This window comes from Prinia subflava, chromosome 17, assembly GCF_021018805.1.
Source record: "Prinia subflava isolate CZ2003 ecotype Zambia chromosome 17, Cam_Psub_1.2, whole genome shotgun sequence".
NCBI classification, from domain to species: Eukaryota; Metazoa; Chordata; class Aves; order Passeriformes; family Cisticolidae; genus Prinia; species Prinia subflava.
Window position 1 is genome coordinate 1,816,198 of NC_086263.1, and position 18,939 is coordinate 1,835,136.

Consider the following 18,939-nt stretch of genomic DNA (forward strand, 5'->3'; position numbering starts at 1 on the left):
GTTTAAGGGATTTTTGGAGCAGTTCAGAACAGCCGAGTGCTCCGAGGGAGTTCTCCCGGTGTAGAGGGAAGGGAAAGCTCCGTGTTCCTGCCTGGAGCAGACCCACGAGTCCCTGTCCCAGCCTGCCCCGTCCCGGGGCAGCAGGATCAGCTCCGAGGGTCCCTCAGCCCACCTGGATCCTCCAGGAAGGGGAAGGGGGAATTCCCCCATTCCCACCCACACAGCTTGGCTGGCTGGGGAGATTTTGGCTCCCTCCGACCTTGATCCCTCTGGAATCAGCAGGGTCCAGCCTCCCTCATCCTCATCCTCATCCTCATCCTCATCCTCATCCTCATCCTCATCCTCATCCTCATCCTCATCCTCATCCTCATCCTCATCCTCATCCTCATCCTCATCCTCATCCTCATCCTCACCCTCATCCTCACCCTCACCCTCACCCTCATCCTCACCCTCACCCTCATCCATCCTCCCCAGATCAGGGCACTCCTTGCTGCAGGAGCATTTCCACTCGATCCAGCCCCGCTGGAGATTCAGCACTCGGATATTTTGGAAGCTCCAACCCAGCACTCAGATCCTCAGGATGCTCCAATCCACCTCTGTGGAAAAAAAGTCTCTGGGCAGGAATAGTAACAGCTTTTAATCCGACAAGAATTGATACATCAGTTAAGACAATACCGTTTTTGCCTCTTTTTGGGGGACTTCCTTCACATACCAGTTGGGAAAGAGGAATATTTTCAGGATATACAGTTTTTGTTTTTTGTTTTTCTTTTTCTCTCTCCATAGGGACTTTAAAGCATGGTGAATGTGCAAGTCAGTGCTTTTTGTTTGCTTAAAACTTTTTTTTTTTTTTCCCCCAGTGCTTATTTACAGTTACAGTACCTCTGTGAGAGCGACAGGAAAAAACAAACGATTGTTTGAGACCCGGGGATCCCGGATCCCAAGTCGAGAAAGGCAGATCTCCAATATTTATATATTTATACATATATATATATATGCTTTTGTGTATACACAGATACATTTCTCTCTTCTTTTAAAGTATTAAAAAATGGATCAACCTTCATTCTATAAAAATACCTACTCTACAAGATAGAAAAAATTTCCCTCTCCAAGTATACACTGATTTACACCCAAAGCTTCTCTGGAAATGTACATTACGTGGCTTCTTCCCGCGGCCTGGGGGCAGGGAGGGGTGGGGAGGGCTGGGGTGCAGGAGCTGCCCCGGGGTTTGGGGTCACCCCGACCCCGCAGGGGCTCTGGGGGATCAGCACCCAGAGGTGACGGGGCTGGGCCGGGTCCCCCGGGATAAGGCGGTGACAGCGGCCGTGTGTCCCCGGGCAGGGTCACCCCGGGGGCTGCAGGGGGCTCGGGGAGGAGCAGGGACCCCCGGGATCGCTGTGGCTTCTGCTTCCAGGCCGTTCTGCCTTCCCCAGACCTGCCAAGCAGGAAGAGGAGCCGCTGGCTGAAGCCGATCCCTGGGATTCGGCGGCTGCCTCCTCCCGCGGTGCCCCGGCCGCTGTCTGATGTAAACATGGCTTTGTTTCCCGGGGAGCTGCCGCTGTCTCCGGCTCCGCTCCCACCGGCCCGGAGATTCCAGCCCGGGCCAGCGCCGGGGGCGAGGAACGAGTGCGGCCCCTCCGGCCCCAGCCCAGCGGACAGAGGGGAGGGCAGGCGGAGCAGGCTCTCCCTCCAGGACTGCAGCTATCACCAGCAGAGCCCTGCTCCGGCTGGGAATGGCACAGGCCACTGTCCCCAGGCAGGGACCTCGGGAGGTGAGCTGGGGAGCTCGGGCCCCTCCGCTGAGGCTCCCCAAGGGCTGCGTGTCCCAGGCCGGGACGAGGAAAGGCTGCCAGGACCGGCCTCCAGTGCGGGGTGAGGAGCGGCAGCCTCGCCCCGGTGCCAGGCAGAGCCCGCGTGTCTGTCCCCAGCTGGGGACGAGGGACAGCTTCTCCCGGAGCCACCTCAGCGGCACAGCCCGACAGGAGGAGGAGGGAGCGGAGCCGGGATGCCGACAGAGCCGGCAGTACTGAGCCACAGACAGCAAAAATAAATAAGGAGGCAGGTGACCAAGAGTGCTCACGCCCTGTCCCCAACGGCCCCGGGCTGCCCCTGCAGCCACTGAGGGCTCTGCCGGCCCCAGCAGGAGCACGGGCAAGGATGGGCTGAGCCGGCGGGATGAGGACATTTGCATTAAGTTAATTAAAAAAAAAACAAAACCCCAAAACAAAACCAAACCCCAACCCCGTGCGAGTCCGGGATGCGCACGTTCCCAGCTCTGCCCAGCGAGCGTGTCAGGGACACTTTGGCACAGCAGATGCTGGGGCTGGGCAGGGCAGCAGGGCAAAGTCAGCGCTGTCCCTTCCATCTCCATCCCGATCTCCCGCGGTTCGGAGCATCTCTGGGAGGGGCCCGGTGCCTGTGGGGACAGTCCCAGCGCCACAGGCACTTCCTGCAGTGTCCCCTTCCTGAGCTCCCTCTCCAGGTTCCCTTTCGCCCCTCCGCAGCCAGAAGGGCTTCAAAACAACAGTCAGACAGCAAAGCCTGGCTGCTGCTTCTCCTCTTCCCTGGTCCGTGGCTCAGTCACCCCTCGACCTGAGGCTTCCTTGTGCCTTCATCAAGTGCAAAGACGTTTGGAGTCCCTCTTCATCCTCTCAGAGCACCAAATGCGCCGCCGAGCGCGGGCGGCGTTACTTGACCTCCAGGATGGAGGGGTTGGTCTCCATGATGGCCACGATGATCCTGTCGATGTAATCCTGCAGGCGGAAGTTGATCTCCTCTTGCTTCTGGATTGCTTCCATGAGCTGCAGCACAGGGAGGAACGGGAGGGACACGTCACTGCCTGGCACTGCCGAGGGCCTCCCGTGGCTCTGTGCAGCCATGGGTGTCTCCCTGGCTCTTCACTCTGGACTGGGATATTCCTGACCCTGCTTAAGTGGCCAGGGAAAACTGGTTCTGCTCACTCCTGTCCTTCCTCCAGCCCTCAGCCTGGTGGGGCCCTGGAGAGAGCAAGGGAGCCTCACACCTCCACTGGATCCCCAAAATATCCAGGTGTTTCCCCACTTCCTGAGGTGTTAAAGATTTAATTCCAGTGCTTGTGCAGGCTCGGCCACCTGTGGTTTGTGTTCAGGGAGAACACGTCCTGAGGAGCTGGGATCTCCTGGGGGAATGTCCTGGATCTCAGGGGTTTAATGACAGCTCCAGACAGATGGACACAGCCCATGGTGGCTGCTCTGTCCTGGAAGGGGAGGGCTGTCCCAGGGCAGGCAAAGCAGAGCTGCCAGAATCAGAAAATGGGTAGGGAGCAGCTTGCCTGTTCCCAGGAGGGAGGGCTGGGAGGCAGGGTAAGTCCTGAGACCTCTACAGATAATTGTGTGGGGATTTCTTTGCTCTTGCCAGCTTCCAGAGGAATTTTGGGCATGGGCTGGGCCACAGACAGGGCACATCAGCTCCTCTCAGGCTGCCCCAGGTGGAGGCAGCCAGGAAGGTGCAGTCTGAGCCAGCAGCTCCTCACAGCACGTACCTCATCTCTGGAGACAGAGCTGATCTCTGCTGCCAGGGACTCGGAGAAGGAGGCTGAGAACAGGTTCTTGGCTCCCTGGATGCTCAGGTTGATGATCTGCCCGTTCAGTTCATCGTTCTGCTCCTTCAGGTTCCTGTTATCCTGTTCACACACACAAAGCACCTGGTACTCAGAGCTGATCCAGCCTGGCAAAGGCACACAGGGCTTTCACCCTAACAGCTCACACAGCCCTGGGAACAGAACATGGGCTGCTGCCTCCATCTCAGCAGAGCCTGGAGAACCTCTGGAAGCATGAGATACACTGGGAAGATCCAGGGGCCACAGCAGAGAGAAGGGCTTCTGCTGCCCCTGAGAAAGCACCAACCTCCCTCTCCCAGGAGAGAGAAACAGCACTGGGCTCCTGGATCCACTCCATCCCTTGGGAGAGAACCCCTGGCCCCTGCTGGTCCTCCCTTGGTGTCAGGGAATGGTTTCCCTGCCAGCCCAACCCTCCTTGCCTGCTTGAGCTGCTTGATCTCCTGCTCCAGCTCAGTCTCGCGTGTCCTGCTGTTGTACTCCTGCAGCCCCATGCTGCTGCTCCGGCCCCTGCGCTGCTCCGCCTCCAGCTTGAAGAGCTGCAGGTGCTCCAGCTGCTTCCTGAGGTCCTCGATGAGCTGCAGAGGAGGCAAGGGGACAGCTCAGTGCCACAGGGCCCGGAGGTCCAGAAGCACCCTCTGGATGTGGGAGCAGCTCCATGGATTGCTGCTGCAGGATTGCTGGCCAGAGCAGCCTGCCCTGTCCCTGGAAGTGTCCAAGGCCCAGCTGGATGGAGCTTGTAGCAATCTGGGATAGTGGAAGGTGTCCCTACCCATGGTAGGGGGTGGAACAAGATGGGTTTTGAGGTCCCTCCCAACCCAAACCATTCCAAGACTGAATTCCTTTCTGGGGGGCACTTGGTTTCCTCTTCCTTCTTCACACCTCCAGCAGCCAGGAGAGCTTGGGGAGCTACTAAAATACATGAGCCCAGCCCTGGAAGGACCTTGCTGGAGGGCTGGGTTTGGGTCTGCAGCAGCACAGACCCCCCAGCAGTGTGGGTCCCTCCCCAGCCAGCTGCCTCCTGCTGCAGGGTTGGGTTCCCTCCTCACCCCAGAATCCTCAGTGACACCACAGTGACAACAAATCCCACTTTGGGCCCAAAGCTCCTTTCCTGCCACCACAGCCAGCCCTGCCTGGGCTCCAGCTGGAGTCACCAGGCACAGATGATGGGAGGATGGGGAGGGTTTGATCCTGCTCCCAAGCACTCAGCTCACCCCCCTGTGCTCCTGCCTGCTGGCTCCACGTGCCTCTGCCACTGCTCCTTCCTGGAAGGGAAGGGAAGGGGCCAGGGTGGCACAGCCGCCTTGCAGGACAATGCTGGATGGATTTCAGAGCAGCAGAAGTGACTGAGGTGCTGCAGCTCAGCTGCTGAACCCCTTTCCTCTGCCCAGGCAGCACCCACTGCTCCAGTCATGCCCATTTCTGGAGAGGCTGCCAAGGCCAGATTCCCACATTTTGGGGACAGGGCTGTGGCAGCCCCAGACTCCGCTCACCTCCTGCGTCGACTCCTTCTCCTTCTGGAACTGGTGCCTCTCCTGACTCAGCTTGTCCCCCATCTTCCTCTTTTTCTCCTGCTCCTCTGTGAGCTGCACAGTGAGGTCCTCAATCTCATCCAGCAGCTTCTGCTTCTCCTGCAAGGACACGAGCAGCCCCAGTGAGGGGCCGGCCTGGCTCCCAGGGAATGCTGCTCTCCTGACGCACCAGGAGGCTCTGCCTGCTGGGATCTCATCTGCTCAGGGCCCCGGGGCTGGGCCTTTGGCAGCACTGAGGGATGGCTCCAGAGTGAATCCACATCAATATCCACGCTTGTGCTGTTCTCTGGGAAGCAATGCTGGCGTGGGATGGGCTGGGAGGGACTGGGGCCAGCACGGGGCTCCAGGCCAAGGAGAGACATTAAATCATAAGGCTCCTTATGTCTGCATCTCAGAAAAGTCCTGAGTCTGAGATCTTTACCTCCCTCTTGGTTTCAGATATGAAAGGTTTTAATTGAGGGCTGATCCAAGAAGGAATAGACCAGTTCAAGCTGGGATGTAAAACACAGAGCCCAGCTCTGTTCCCTTCTCCTCCCCAAAGCCTTGGCTGAATGTTTGGGATGCAGGTGAAAATGCCAACAGCCCCCAGAGCAGCCCCTTCTGCCCGTGACCAGCTCCCCCCCTCCCTGGGCTCGCAGCTTCCAGGCCCACAGGAAAGGTTTTGGCTTTCAGAACCCCACAAATGGCACCAGACCCCTCTAGTGCTGGGGATGGATGGCCTGTGGCACACAGGGCTGAGGAGCAGCTCCATGGGGGAGCTCCAGGTGCTGCCTCGGGGGTGTCCTGCTCCAGGGAGCAGCACCAGAGGCACCACACCAGCAGGAAAGGCAACACTGACAACAAAATCCTGATTTTTGGGCACTGGACAGGAGAGCAGCTCATCAGCCAGGCTTCTCCTGGCAGGGAGGGGCAGTGACTGCACCTCTTGCTCCTCCTCCATCCCATTCACTGTGGAGGAGAGGAGCTCTGCATGGATCAAAACCAACTTCCCGTGGCTGAAACACACCACAGCAGGGAACTCATCCTCACAGCCACCGGGGTTTTCCTGCCCCCAGCCTCTGCAGTGCTCACAAGGTCCTGGCAGATGCAGACCACGTCAGGAGGGACGGGGCTGCAGCGCTCTCCCGTGGGATTAAACACGGATAAAAAGCCTCAGGCCCTTCAGCTGGGTGAGGAAGCTTGATTTCAGTTCTATTTTAACCCTAATTCTTGGCAAGCTTGGCAGAGACAAAATGTAGCCCCTGTTCCAGGTGTCCCACCTGTAACCCACACAGTCCCTAAGGCTGAGGCTCTTGCCCATCCCAGGGAGCCTCGGGAAGCCCCCAGCCCTGTAGGGCCTCGGATCCTGAGCAGGGTCAGTGAGAGGGGCTGGGAGGTGACACGGATCTTTGAAAACTCAACTCACAGATCCCAGGACATGGAGATGGAGCATCCCTGCTCCTCCTCCTCCCCTGCACTGGACTGGCCACAGGGATGGGGACAGGGATGGGGACAAGCTTCCACAAGAGGGCACGAGTCCCCTCCCGAGTAGCCCCTGCCACAGAGAGATTTAGCAGGGGTTTATTCCCAGCTTCCAGGCTGAACAGTGGGAAACTGCAAGGACAACTGTGTGGGATAGTGCTGTGCAAAGTGCGGTCTGCAGCAAGTGGAAAGTGGAAGCAACTGGTTTGTTACATTCAATGGATCTCTTGTTCATGGAAATTCATCCCAAAGCCAGAATTTCATCCCCAAACCAGGCACCCCCTGGCCTCACCTCCTCAAGCCTCTCAATGTTGGCTCTCAGACAGGGGACACAGGACCTCAGCTCGCTGTTCTCGTCATCCAGCTGCTGCAGCCTGCAAAGGGAACGGGTGTGAGACTCATCCCAGCAGCCCACGTGGGGGAAAACATCCCCAGGAATATTAAACCAAAGGGAAGTCAGCAGGGATTCATCTGTTCAAGGCAAACCCTGAGATATTTCTGCTGCCAAGGGAAAGAGAGGGGCATCCCCACAATCCTGACATGCATCAGGTCCAGTGCTATTCCTTGTTCCAAGGGATTTTCAATCCCTGGGCAAGCCTCAGCAGCAGAGACAAGAACAGGGGGTCAGAGAGGGCTTTGGCTTTGCATTCCCAGGTAAAACCCCACTGTCTTCATCTTCCATGGACTGCAAGGGATGAACAAGAGCAAAACATTCTGGGAATAGTGGGAAAACCCTCTCAAATAACTGACACCTCTCCCACCCCACTTCTTCCTTTGGAATCCAACAGGCAACACGAAGCACCCTGGCTGGGACACTCTGCCTTTTTGGAGGATTCTTCTTTCCCAACTATTTGTCTGTTTTCATCAAGGTGGAAAACATCTGGGCATTAGAAGTACTCCAAGGGGTCATTCATGGGAAGAAGCATTAATAAATCCCTCTTCATCCCCACGCTGCAGGGCAGGCACATGGATAAGGGATGGGAGCTAAACTTGAAATGCATCAGAGCAGCTCAAATAAAGAATTCAAGATTAGATCTGTGAGCCAAAGGTGGAAACAACCAAAACTCAGGGTTTGTGGTGACTTTAGTCACACCTTGAACCAATTCAGCTCCCTGCCTGGCTCCCTCTGTCCCCCCAGGGCTGCCTGTGCAGATTCTGGGGTGGCTCCAGGAGAGCTGCCCCCAGCCCCACCTGGCCTGCAGGTTCTCGATCTCAATGCTCTTCTCCCTCTCCATTTTGCTGAGCAGCTCCCTCTGCTTCTTGATCTCCTCCAGCAGGGTCTGGTCAGCCCTCAGCTCCTGCTCCTTCAGCTGCTCCTCGAGTGCGTTTGCTCTGCAGAGAGGAGAAGAGGAGATTAGACTTTCCTTAGGCCCACTGGAGCAGGCTGCCATCCCAAAGGAGGGAACAGATTCTCTTCCCAGTCCTTTTCCCACCCCTCAGGCGAGCTGGGAGAAGCAGATGGTAAAACAGAACAAGCTTCCAGGGAAAATACGCCAATCACCATCTCCAGCTTCACTGCATCCCAGCAGATGCAGCAGGAGAAGCAGCACCTTTTCCATCAAATGTTTTCTAAGTCAGATGCCTTAAGGAACACAAGCCTGTTATTCAATTTCCAGCCTGGGAAAGAAGTTAATTTTTAATTATTTTTAAATGTCTTCTATGCATTAGCATTATTTCCAAGAGCAGCCATAAACATACACATCTCATAATGGGAATCTCAGAGTCACTGAGGTTGGAAAAGACCTTTAAGAACATCTAATCCAAATATAAATCCCAGGGTTGTGGTTCCACCTGCAGTAGCCATGGCAGAGAAATCCTCCTTCAGCTGTTTCCAGCATGAAGTGGTCTCGTTGCTCTGAGAAAAGGCAACAGCCTCGATCCTCTACACTCTTTTGTGATTTTAACAAAAAATAAGGGATCTGGAGGTCATCAGCAGAACTGCAGATCACAGAATCCCACCATGGTTTGGGTTGGAAGCCCATCACATTCCACTCCCTGCCATGGGCAGGGACACCTTCCACTGTCCCAGGCTGCTCCAAGCCCTGTCCAACCTGGCCATGAGCACTTCCAGGGATGGGGCTGGAGCTGGAATGGATGCAATGGTTTTTCCCAGCTGATCCCAGCCCTCCCCAGCACCGAGCTCACCCAGAGCCAGCTGACACTTCCAGGCCAGGCTGCTGAAGTGAAAACATTTCCCTTGCTCCCAAGTTTATCAGGGCTTAGGGAAACCTTTGTTTGAGTGGCTCAGTTCCCTGACACGGCTGTTACTTAACAGAATTACAGCCCTATAGATAAACTCTGCTGGGTTTATCTGCCCAGGGTAAAGATATGCTGGGAGAGAGGAGCCTGGCAGATTAGCACACACAGGGGTTACGTCATGTGGGATCCAAAGGGCTGCACCCTGGCCAGGATCTGGCAGGAGGAAAGCCCTGGATCTCCAGAGACCTTTTGAAAGGGCATACAGGGCAAGAAAATAAAGTAAATACAAATACAAACACAAATAAATATATACAAATATATATATAAAAGCCAAAACCCAGAGTTCCAGAGACCTTTTGGGAGGGACACATGGAGCAGGAAAGCACATTAAAAAAAAAATATATAATGAAACATCCTGAGTGGGAAGGGACCCACCAGGATCATCCAGCCCCTGTCCCTGCACAGACCCCCAACAATCCCACCCTAGCATCCCTGGCAGCGCTGTCCAAACACTCCTGGAGCTCTGGCAGCCTCGGGGCTGTGCCCATTCCCTGGGGAGCCTGGGCAGTGCCAGCACCCTCTGGGGAATGAGCCTTTCCCCTGATCTTCAGCCTGACCCTCCCTGACACAGCTCCAGCAATTAAAAGCCAAGTCCTGGAGCTCCAGAGAACTTAAACACCTAAAATATAAAACCTCCATGTCACTGTGTCCCGTTCTCAGCTGGGATGGAGTCAATATCCGTGCCAAGGGCTGTGGTTTGGATTTGGGAAGGGAGCTGGGGCACATGGAGGGGCAGGGCTCCCCGGGGAGGCTCTTACCTGTGCACCAGCTGCAGGTTCTCCTGCCGCAGGCGGCTGTGCTGCTCCCCGTTGGCAGCCGTGTCCTTCTCCAGCTCTGTCACACGCTTCTCCAGGAACACCACCTGCCAGCAGGGACAGGGGTCAGCCCCTGGGCACCCTCACACCTGAGCAGCCCCCACAACACCCCTACACAAGGAGGGTTCCCACTGGAATTGGGCAGTCGTGCCATGATTTAAAGCATCTCTTGAAAACATCCTTTTGACCCTGGTTTCCCAGGTTTTGATGGCCCCCATGTACCAGTTTGGGGTCAAACACTTCACTCTTTCCTTTCTTCAACCCCTTCCTGATGACATCCTAAAAGAAGTCTAGAGGGGAAGATCATGGTGGATCTCCAGAGCTCCATGGGTGACTCCCCACTGCCTGGAACAGGATGGAAACCCTGGATATACAGATGAAGGATTAATGCTGGCTGGTGGGGAAGGACCAGGGGTGAGGATTTTCTCCTCATATCTGTACAGGGTTTATTCCAGCTGTATTTACATTTTAATCATTCCAATTCCATATAAAACAATCCTGGGGGAGAAGAAATGAGGAGCATGTCTGGAAAAGCCAAACCCTGGCTCTGGGAGAAGGGCAGGAGACATGGGAGTATTAAAGAGGCTATGCAGACACACAAGGCCTTTGCCAGCAGTGCCTTTTCCATCAAAGGTTTCCCAAGTCAAATGCCCTAAGGAACTCAACTATTTTATCCAAATTCCAGCCTTGGAAAAATGTTGATTTTTATTTATTTTTAAAGGTCTTCCCTGCATTTTAATTATTTCCAAGTGCAGCCACACATTTCTCTTTCACACACAGCTCCTCAGGACATTCATATTCCAGAGCTAAAAAGCCATTTCCAAGGAGTTTCAGGACTTCAGTAGGCATTTACAGAATCATAGCTTCATTCCCATAGCTTCTTCTCCCTGTTTTTTAACTAGGGATACTCAAACAAAATCTTCCCTGTGCTCACATCTTATCCTACAACTCTTTTCTTGTAACACCCCAGGAAAACCCAGCAGCAGCAGCAGCACAAAATCTGCTCTATCCTGACAGCACGAGCAGAGTGTGCCAAGGAGAGGAAGTTTTTGTTTCACATTGGGTGGGTTGCCACAGAAAAGCAGAACCTGAGAACATCTTCTTGTATGAAGGAGAAGTGAAAATGCTGCCTGTGAACAGCCCATTCCTCCTCCCAGCACTCTGGGGAAAGCCACTGCCCCCAGAGGAGGATGCCGTGTCACCTCCTGACCCTGCCCAGCACCTGGAGTGCTCTCCTCCTCCCTCCCCTCCATGAGGAGGGCTTCCCTTGTCCCATCTGCACCCATCTATCCACAGAGAGGAGCTTCAGCCTGATCCAGCCTGGGGACACTGGGGACTGCAAGGCACTGAATCCTGCAGGGTAACACAGACAGCAACACTCCCACCTTATCCCTAATCCTTTCCTCTCAACATCCCAGAAACGCTCAGCGGCACCAGCCCGAAATCAGCTGGATCCTGAAGGCACAGGCCGAGGGAAGAAGGCAAGGAGGCCCTCACCTTGTCCGTGATGTCCTCATCCGTGCACTCCAGGTTCTCCCGGTAGGATTCCTCCATCACACCTGCGGCCAGCGAGCTCGTCTGGTGCAGCTGCCTGAAACGGAGACAAACCACCCCGACCCACAGCAGCACCGGCATCAGTGCCAGCACCGGTACCATGGCCACGCCAGGGGACAAACGCTGGCCCGCCTCCCGCCCTCCTCAGCCTGTGCCCAAGGGATTGACCAGCCCTGCTCCCGGGAGTGCTGCGTGCCCCTGGCACTGCAGCCGTGCCCTCACCGCGGAGCTCTCCCGGGAAGTGCGGCCCTGGGAGCGCGGCACACGTGGACGCGCTCCCGGGACTTCACACCGGGATCACTGCTCTTGCTCTTTGGAATGGGAAGAGATAAGAGCTCCCTCTTCCCACTTTCTTTCTTTTGCATGGTCCCAAGGCCGTGGATTATCCAGCACAGGCCAGAGTACTCCCAATGGTGATAAAGCTGGGAAGAAGTGGGGGTGTCAGGGGAGGGAGGGGGGCAAACCCCCCTGCGGCTGCTGTGGCCCTCCCCAGCCCAGGGTGAGCTAATCATTAACGAGGCCCCGTGACAGCGGTGTCCCCAGCTTTGTGACAAGCTAAAGGACACCCTGGGGAGGGGCTGGCCAGGGCTGCACCCTCGGCAGGGCTGAGGATCTGCTCTGGAGAGGGGGTGTGTCCCAGCCCTGGGACCCCAGGCAGCAGGAGAACACTGCTCTCCTGCTCTGAGCAGGGGATGGATGACAAAACCACGGAGGTCTCTTTAAACCTCAGTTTTTCCTAGGAATTTGTACCATTGGCTCTTGAATTCCTCCCACTACACAGTGTGTTCATGCCAGGACTCACTAAGCACAACTGGCATTTATCAAGAGACCACAGCCTGATTTTGCATCCTCACCCTCAAGTCTATATTTAGATTTTAAAGTCTCAGGCACATTTGTCATTTAAATTGTGCCAAGCACAACAGGGCTTAAGCAGCTGAGACTTCTTGGCAGGAGCAGAACCCGGATAACAAAAATGAAGAAAGAGCCCTTACCAAAATCAATTTTCTAAAAGCAAATATTTTGGGATTATTCACTAATTACAGTATCTGCAACAAAGGATTTGCTTTGGGCTGAGCTTAAGGATCTGGCTCAGCAAAACCCTGTTATCTGCCTCCTTATCACAAACCAAACGTGACTGCTCTTCAATTAACTAATATTTACCCAAGCCCACACATCCTTGCCTCAGAAAAGCAAAGGGCTGGGAGGGCTCAATCCCCCATAAAACAGGGTATCTCCGTTCCCAAAAGTTTAACTCAAATTCTCCCCAAATTATCTGTGCCAGGCACGGGACCAAAACAAGTCCTAAAACAGGAAACCTGGGGACAGGCTGCTCCCCTCAGCCCTCCTTCCTGCCAGTGTTTTTAACAAAGCTCTAGAAAGTAAGATGAGTGGAAGTAGGAAATGTAATATCAAGGATTTGCTTCCTTTCCAGGAGGGGGAACTGTGCCAGGGGAGATTGCTGAGTGCAGGAAAAATGGAGAAGGGAAAGGTGTGAGAGCACAGCGGGAGGAAGAGGTGCAGGGAAGCTGCTTGGATCAGCACAGGGAGCAGAGTCAGGAACAGGAACATTCCCAAACTGAGCTGCCCGTTCCTCCACAGTGTCCCTGTCCTGCTGGGAAACCAGCAAGGAGAAATCCAACAAGTGCAGCGGGAAATCAGAACAGTGGAGGAAAGAGTCAGTTTATCCTTGAAATCATGATGGCACAGGAACAGGAGGGATGGGGGAGCTGGGAAAGGTGAGCCCAGATATATCCAATATATCCAATATATCCAATATCCCTGTGCAGTCAGAGATCACAATGCTCACATAGAAAACGTGACTGACATCACACAAGGTGGTCAGGAACAACAGAACAGCACAGCATTAAACCTGAGCCTGAACCAGGGCTAAACTAGGCTTAAACCATCCAACCAGAGTTACCTGCAGCCCACCCAGAGCTCCTGGCTGAGCAGGGGGAGCTGCTCCCACAAAGCCAAGTGCTGAGGAGTAAAGTAAAGTGCATGGAGTAAAGTAAAACAGGACCAGGAGCTGTCTAAGGCAGCAGGAATTTTTGGAGTGCTGGAGAATCCCTCCAGGTGGGGGTACTGACTGGTCTGGTCCCATAGAACTCTACAGACATGCTGATACTGGGAGGGTACATCCTAGAGGGATCTGTCCTAGAGACTGCTTCCCTCCTCCATGTGCCCCCTCTATGGCACTGGCAGGACAGAGAGTGAGGAAAAGCCCCCTCATTTTTTCCTGGAAGGAATCAGGCTGCCAGCAGCTATGTGCACGAGTGAAAAATCCCCATTCCAGAAAAAAGATACCAGAATTAAACCCACTTTTCCCCAGCACTATGGAATATATCCAGAAATACAACTCTCCAAGCTTATTTTGAGTTTTCCTTCCACGGAGCCAGCAGCTCACATGGATCAAGCAAACAACAACAGGAGTATGAGCTTACCTTGCCACCTTCTTGCTGGAGAGTCTCTTATTTGGGCTGCAAAATGAAGAAAAAACAGGAAAGAGTTAGAAAAGCTGACAGTGGAGAGCCAGGGAAACAGGAAACTGCATGGACTCCAGGGCACATCCTTTGCTCTGGCAGGGAGCGCCCTTGGCATGCACCCCCAAACCCCTGGAAAGGGCAGGAGAGGGGCCACAGCCGTGTTTAACAAGGAATAACAAAGCACATGGAATAACGCAGGGAAGAGCTCGCTGCCCCCCACCACGCTCTGCTCTCCCGCTGATCCCTGCCTGAAAACCGATCCCCAAGCAAAGAGCTAAGAATAGCAGGGAGCCTGGGGGGGCTCCAGCTCGGTGCTGATGGCAGATTGAGCCACATGTCCTGCAGCCCATGGCACCCCAGGCCTCCCCTGCCACCCCAGAGCTCCCACGGGCTGGGGACCAACAGCACAGCCACCCTTCTGCCCTTCCACAGCCACGATCCCCCTGGATCAATCCACCCTTCTGCCCTTCCACAGCTACAGTCCCACTGGATCAATCCATCCTTCTGCCCTTCCACAGCCACGATCCAACTGGATCAATCCACCCTTCTGCCCTTCCACAGCCACAATCCCACTGGATCAATCCATCCTTCTGCCCTTCCATGGCCACCACCCCACTGCTGGGCTCCGATCAGCAGGGAAGTGCTGCTGCTCCTAGCTCAGAGGCTTTAGGAGCTGTTGGGGGTGTCCCTGTCTGCACTTTGAGCATGGCACTGTTGCAGTAGCTGGGGAGGGGGGCGAGCTCTCTCTCCTTTTCACGGATAACTGATGGAGATCACTCCTTGGATCCATGTCTGGGCCAGCTGCCACCATACCACAGCGGTCAGGGATCAGTGTCACCACAGGACGAGCAGCCAGGGGCTGTGTCACTGTGTCCCACCCCCAGGGGACAGGCTGCAGGCTCTCCCTGCTGAGAAAAAACAGCCTCTTCCAGAACCAGCTCCTTGCTGAGATGCTCTTTCCACTCTTCTGGTCGTGACTGGTGCTGGGGACGTGAGCAGGGCTTCGATCTCACTCCTCATCTTCCACCCCTGCTGGTGTCACACAATGCCACTGGGCCACACCAAATCCTCACTCAGTGACGGCAGCAGGAACAGCTCCAATCCAAGGAGCAGCAACTGCATTCCCTGGTGCTTAGCTCAGTTTTAGGAAAAAATAACAAACAAAATCATCTGGAAGTCCACTCCTGCCTGGAGCTGCAACACGAGTTCTTCGATGGAGGGATTAAAAATAGCTTAGGACAATTTGCTTTGTAAAGCAATCCCCAAACCTGACTGGGGGGTGTTGCCAGGGTGACCAGCCCTCGGGTCAAAGTGCATCCTTAAATCCCAGATTTCCAGGGAGCACAAGAGCCGCTGCTGGCTGGGCTTCAAGGCAGCTCAGCGCCCAAGGGGAGGAGGTCAGGCCCCGGTGTTGGCCAGGAATTGTAAGGAATGGCCCCAGCACTGGGGGGAAAAATATTTTCCTCTGGAAAAAGCTCCTGGGGAAGCGACAGCACCTGCAGTGTCCGAAGGCTGAGACACCAGCAAGGGCACTGAAATAAAACAGAGGCACAAACCACTTCATCCCAAGCTCCTGGAGGATTCTTCCCTCCTTTCCCATGCTGTGGGCTCAGGAAGCAGCACCCCAATGCTGGGAGCAAACTCCCCAGTTTATTTCAAGGATAAAACACTATGTGCCCGCAGTTTTTACGAGTGAGGCTGTTCTGGGATGCTTTGGGCTTCATCCAAGCTGCCAGAATCCCCTGGAGGAGGTGTCTTCAGGCTTGTCCCAGATTTTGGTTCAATTCCTGCTGCTCTGGGACTTGTCCCCTGCTCGGGAGGCCTCACGTCTGTGGCAGGGAGGAGCAGCAGGTCCTGCATGTCCCACACAGGGCACAGGACACCTCCCATCCACACCACACAAACAGAGGGCACTGCCCCTTCCATAAAGGCCCTTGGAACATATTCCCAGTAAATTTGTACTTGGAAAACCCTGAACACAGATGGAGGAATTGCACCTGCTCACTGGGGCAAATCAAAGCCTACGGAATTCCCACCAGACCACAGGACAGAGAAGCTCCACAGGAAATCCCACCCATGAGGAGGCTCTGAGGTGTTAGTTCAGCTTTGCAGGTAGATGTGGTGGAGAAAACCAGAAATGGAGTGGGGCTTCCAGGGAAAACCAGTGTTCTCCTAATACCTGCATAACCTGAGACCCATCACTGCCCCTTCAAGGCCTCCAACAGCAAAGACAACTATTTAACCTAGAAAAATAAAGGGAGAGACCTTTATTTTCATTAAAAAGAATTGAATTCAAGCTGCTATTTGTTTTCCAGTTCTCCTCCCACAGACCAGGGGAGCTCCTAGATCACACTGTCCCTGCAAAGGACAGACAGAGACCAAGAACATGACCAAAACCCAGGTTTGAACAGCCACAACAGCCATGAGAAGAAAGATTTATCACCAATGATAAAAGTAAGATTTATCATCCTTCCACCCAGAGGGCTGCAACCAGCTCTGAATGAACAAATCAACAGGCAGAAATCCCTCCCCACTTGTCAGACAACACATCCAGCTGCTGCCTGCGACACCTCCAAAATGCAATTCAAAATCTCCTGACGTTCCTGGTGTCTGTCCCATCTCCCCAGCCCATGGTGACACCGGGGTGGCAGGCAGGGTGAAGCTGGGTGAGACAAGACTTTTCTCCTTCCAAGCCCTGTGGAGCAGGCTGATGCCTTCAGGTTGCTCCTGCAGCAGGAGGATGGGCTGTCCCTGCCCTTCCACACCATTCCCAGTCTTTCCTTGGTGACAGAAATACTGTACACGGCCAGCTCGCGGCTCCCATGGAACCCACCATGCACAGGCATGCAAAGGGCAGGAAATGCTCTCCTTGTCTGCCAGCCCCCAGGGCCTGCATTAAAGGCACCCCTGCTCATTCTCCACCAGGTCAGCAGCACCTGGAGCACCTGCAGAGGCTCCCGTGGCCAGGTGAAGCTCACCCCCTTTCCCACCCGCTGTCCACCAGCGCGGAGCGAGCGAAAAGCTGCGCCAGACAAGGAGAGCCTTCCCAGCAGAACATCACTCCCCGGGCTGGGATGGCCACGCACACGAGCCCCGTTACCTATTCATTTCAAGATCATTCAGGCGAGCAGAAAGATCCTCGAGGCGGTTGATTTGTTTGTGGCACTGGCTACAGTAAAACTCAAAAGCTTCATCTGCGAGAATGCTGTGCAGTTTCGCAGCGAGCGGATTGGTGCTAGAGAGATCACAAGGGTCATGTCAACAGCACAGAACGCACAGAGCAGCTGCAGCCGTGGCTTCCACAAGCTGAGGGACCCTCAAGGTAGGGGGATTTTTGGTGGGAGGCAGGAAACTTGAATTAAAAAGTCAGGGCAGGTTGGGCCGCCTCTCACCATGATTTTCGAAGCCAAATTAAAGCCAATATGGGGCTGTTTATAATAATATGTAGATAGTTTCTAATTTAGAATAGTTTATAACAATAGGTAGCTAATTGATAATTTGTAAGTGCTCAATAGAATTTATATAGTAAATAATTAGCAACACTTCTATCACCCTCCTCCCAGAGACTCCCAGCACCTGAGCTCGGCCCACATTTCCAAACCCCTAAGCCAATCTCAATCCCCAAGAGCCCAGGGCAGGTGAGGTAAGTGCTTCTCACAAACCTACAGCACTGCAAAGTTTATTTTCCAACAGGATTTTCCAGGCAATCTGTCTCAGGAGGCTCCTGGTTTGCCTCAGTAAGTGCAGAATGAACTTGCACATTGCAGGACTGGGTGCTGTGAGCCAGGGCTGAATCTAGGGGGGGTTTAGGCTGCATTTTAGGAAAAGGCTCTTCCCCCATAGGGTGTTGGCACTGCCCAGGCTCCCCAGGGAATGGGCACAGCCCTGAGGCTGCCAGAGCTCCAGGAGTGTTTGGACAGCGCTGCCAGGGATGCCCAGGGTGGGATTGTTGGGGGTCTGTGCAGGGACAGGGGCTGGGCTGGATGATCCCTGTGGGTCCCTTCCCACTCAGGATATTGTGGGATTCTATGATCCTTTGGTCAGTGTCCCATTTTCCAAAGGGATGCTTTAAAAGTAGAGCAGCTGTGCTGCTGCAGAGTCAGATTTTCACTGCAAACAGCTTTTAAGCCAAGATGAAATGGACAGGTACAGTTTAATCTCTCTGTCCTCCAGAGCAAAGCCCGGAGGAGCCAAGCAGCAGTGCTGGGTTCCTGCAGGGAATGCCAGCTGGGAAGGGCCATGGGGGTCCATAGGACTTGCACAGCTTGGGAAGCTGGGAGACACTTCCTCATGGTTTGGGCAGGACAGAGGGGATTCTGAACAGCAAATGGTTTGTGTTAATTTGGGGCCAGACTCCACAAATCCTTCCTGTAGGAAAACACGCTTCTGGAAGCCACGGGTGTGAATCAAAGAAAGGTTAAATAGTGAAAAACACAAGCAGTTCAATAAGAGAGACAGGTAAAGGTGTGAGCAAACACAAGCAAGATAAACCCAACAGGCATCCGGAAGGGGCAGTGATCCCGGGATACAGAAACACCAGCAGCTCCTGGCCTGGGGCATGTGCAGAGCTGGGGCATCCCGAGTGTCCCTGGCTCAGCCCCCACCCCAGGGTCAGGCCTGGAGTCTGTGCTGCCTGTACAGTATTTCCCAGCCCCCTCAGACAGGCTGGACACCAGCAAATGCCAAATTACCATTTCTTCCCATTCCTGGAACAAAATTCCATTGAAAACCATTTCCCCTACCCCTCAGGGCAGGTCTGGCCCCAGGATAACACTTTCCCAGCAGCAGACAGGTCGGTGCTCAGGGTTTGTGCAGGGAATAGGTGACAGCAGCTGTGTGGCACCTGGGGGAAGGGATGTCCCTTTTCTGGGTGCATTCCCTTCCCAGGTGGTGCAGCCTGGGCCAGGTGGGAACCCAAAATTAGCCAGCATTAATCAAAATGAGAAGTGTGGAGGAGAAGCCCCAGGCCAGCCTGGCAGCTCCCGGGGTGTGTGCAGATCCTCCTGGCCTCTGGCTGCCCTGGCTCCCTGCCCATGGAGTGGGTGAGAGCTCAGCCCTGGGGTGTCCCCACCCCTTCCAGGATCCTGATGGGTCCCTTCCAGCTCAGCAGATTCTGTGGTTCTACACACAGAGCCTTCCTGTGCCTCCCTCCATCTCCTGGAGCAGCGTTTGTCCTCCACAGGTCCTCGGTGCTTCCCAGTGGCTGGATGGGCACAAGGAACTTTCCCTTTATTTCCCAC

The 18,939-nt window shown here is 54.6% G+C and overlaps 1 protein-coding gene across 4 annotated transcripts in view; it reads right to left on the reverse strand.

Moving 5' to 3' along the window:
* Nucleotides 1–618: 618 nt before the first annotated feature.
* The window catches only part of RAB11FIP3 (RAB11 family interacting protein 3), a 73,696-nt gene continuing 55,375 nt past the window's right edge, over nt 619–18,939 (reverse strand). For 3 of the 4 annotated variants that reach the window (XM_063414271.1, XM_063414272.1, XM_063414273.1), the window contains 9 exons: nt 13,658–13,693; nt 11,157–11,250; nt 9,603–9,706; nt 7,777–7,917; nt 6,878–6,959; nt 5,086–5,223; nt 4,015–4,170; nt 3,518–3,658; nt 619–2,798 (listed from right to left, as the gene is read on the reverse strand). In XM_063414271.1, the coding sequence (XP_063270341.1) occupies nt 2,685–2,798; nt 3,518–3,658; nt 4,015–4,170; nt 5,086–5,223; nt 6,878–6,959; nt 7,777–7,917; nt 9,603–9,706; nt 11,157–11,250; nt 13,658–13,693 (1,006 nt within the window). In that variant the 3' untranslated portion in view covers nt 619–2,684. Of the gene's footprint in view, nt 2,799–3,517; nt 3,659–4,014; nt 4,171–5,085; nt 5,224–6,877; nt 6,960–7,776; nt 7,918–9,602; nt 9,707–11,156; nt 11,251–13,657; nt 13,694–16,799; nt 16,935–18,939 lie in introns of all 4 variants that reach the window. The other variant, XM_063414274.1, reaches the window with a different exon arrangement.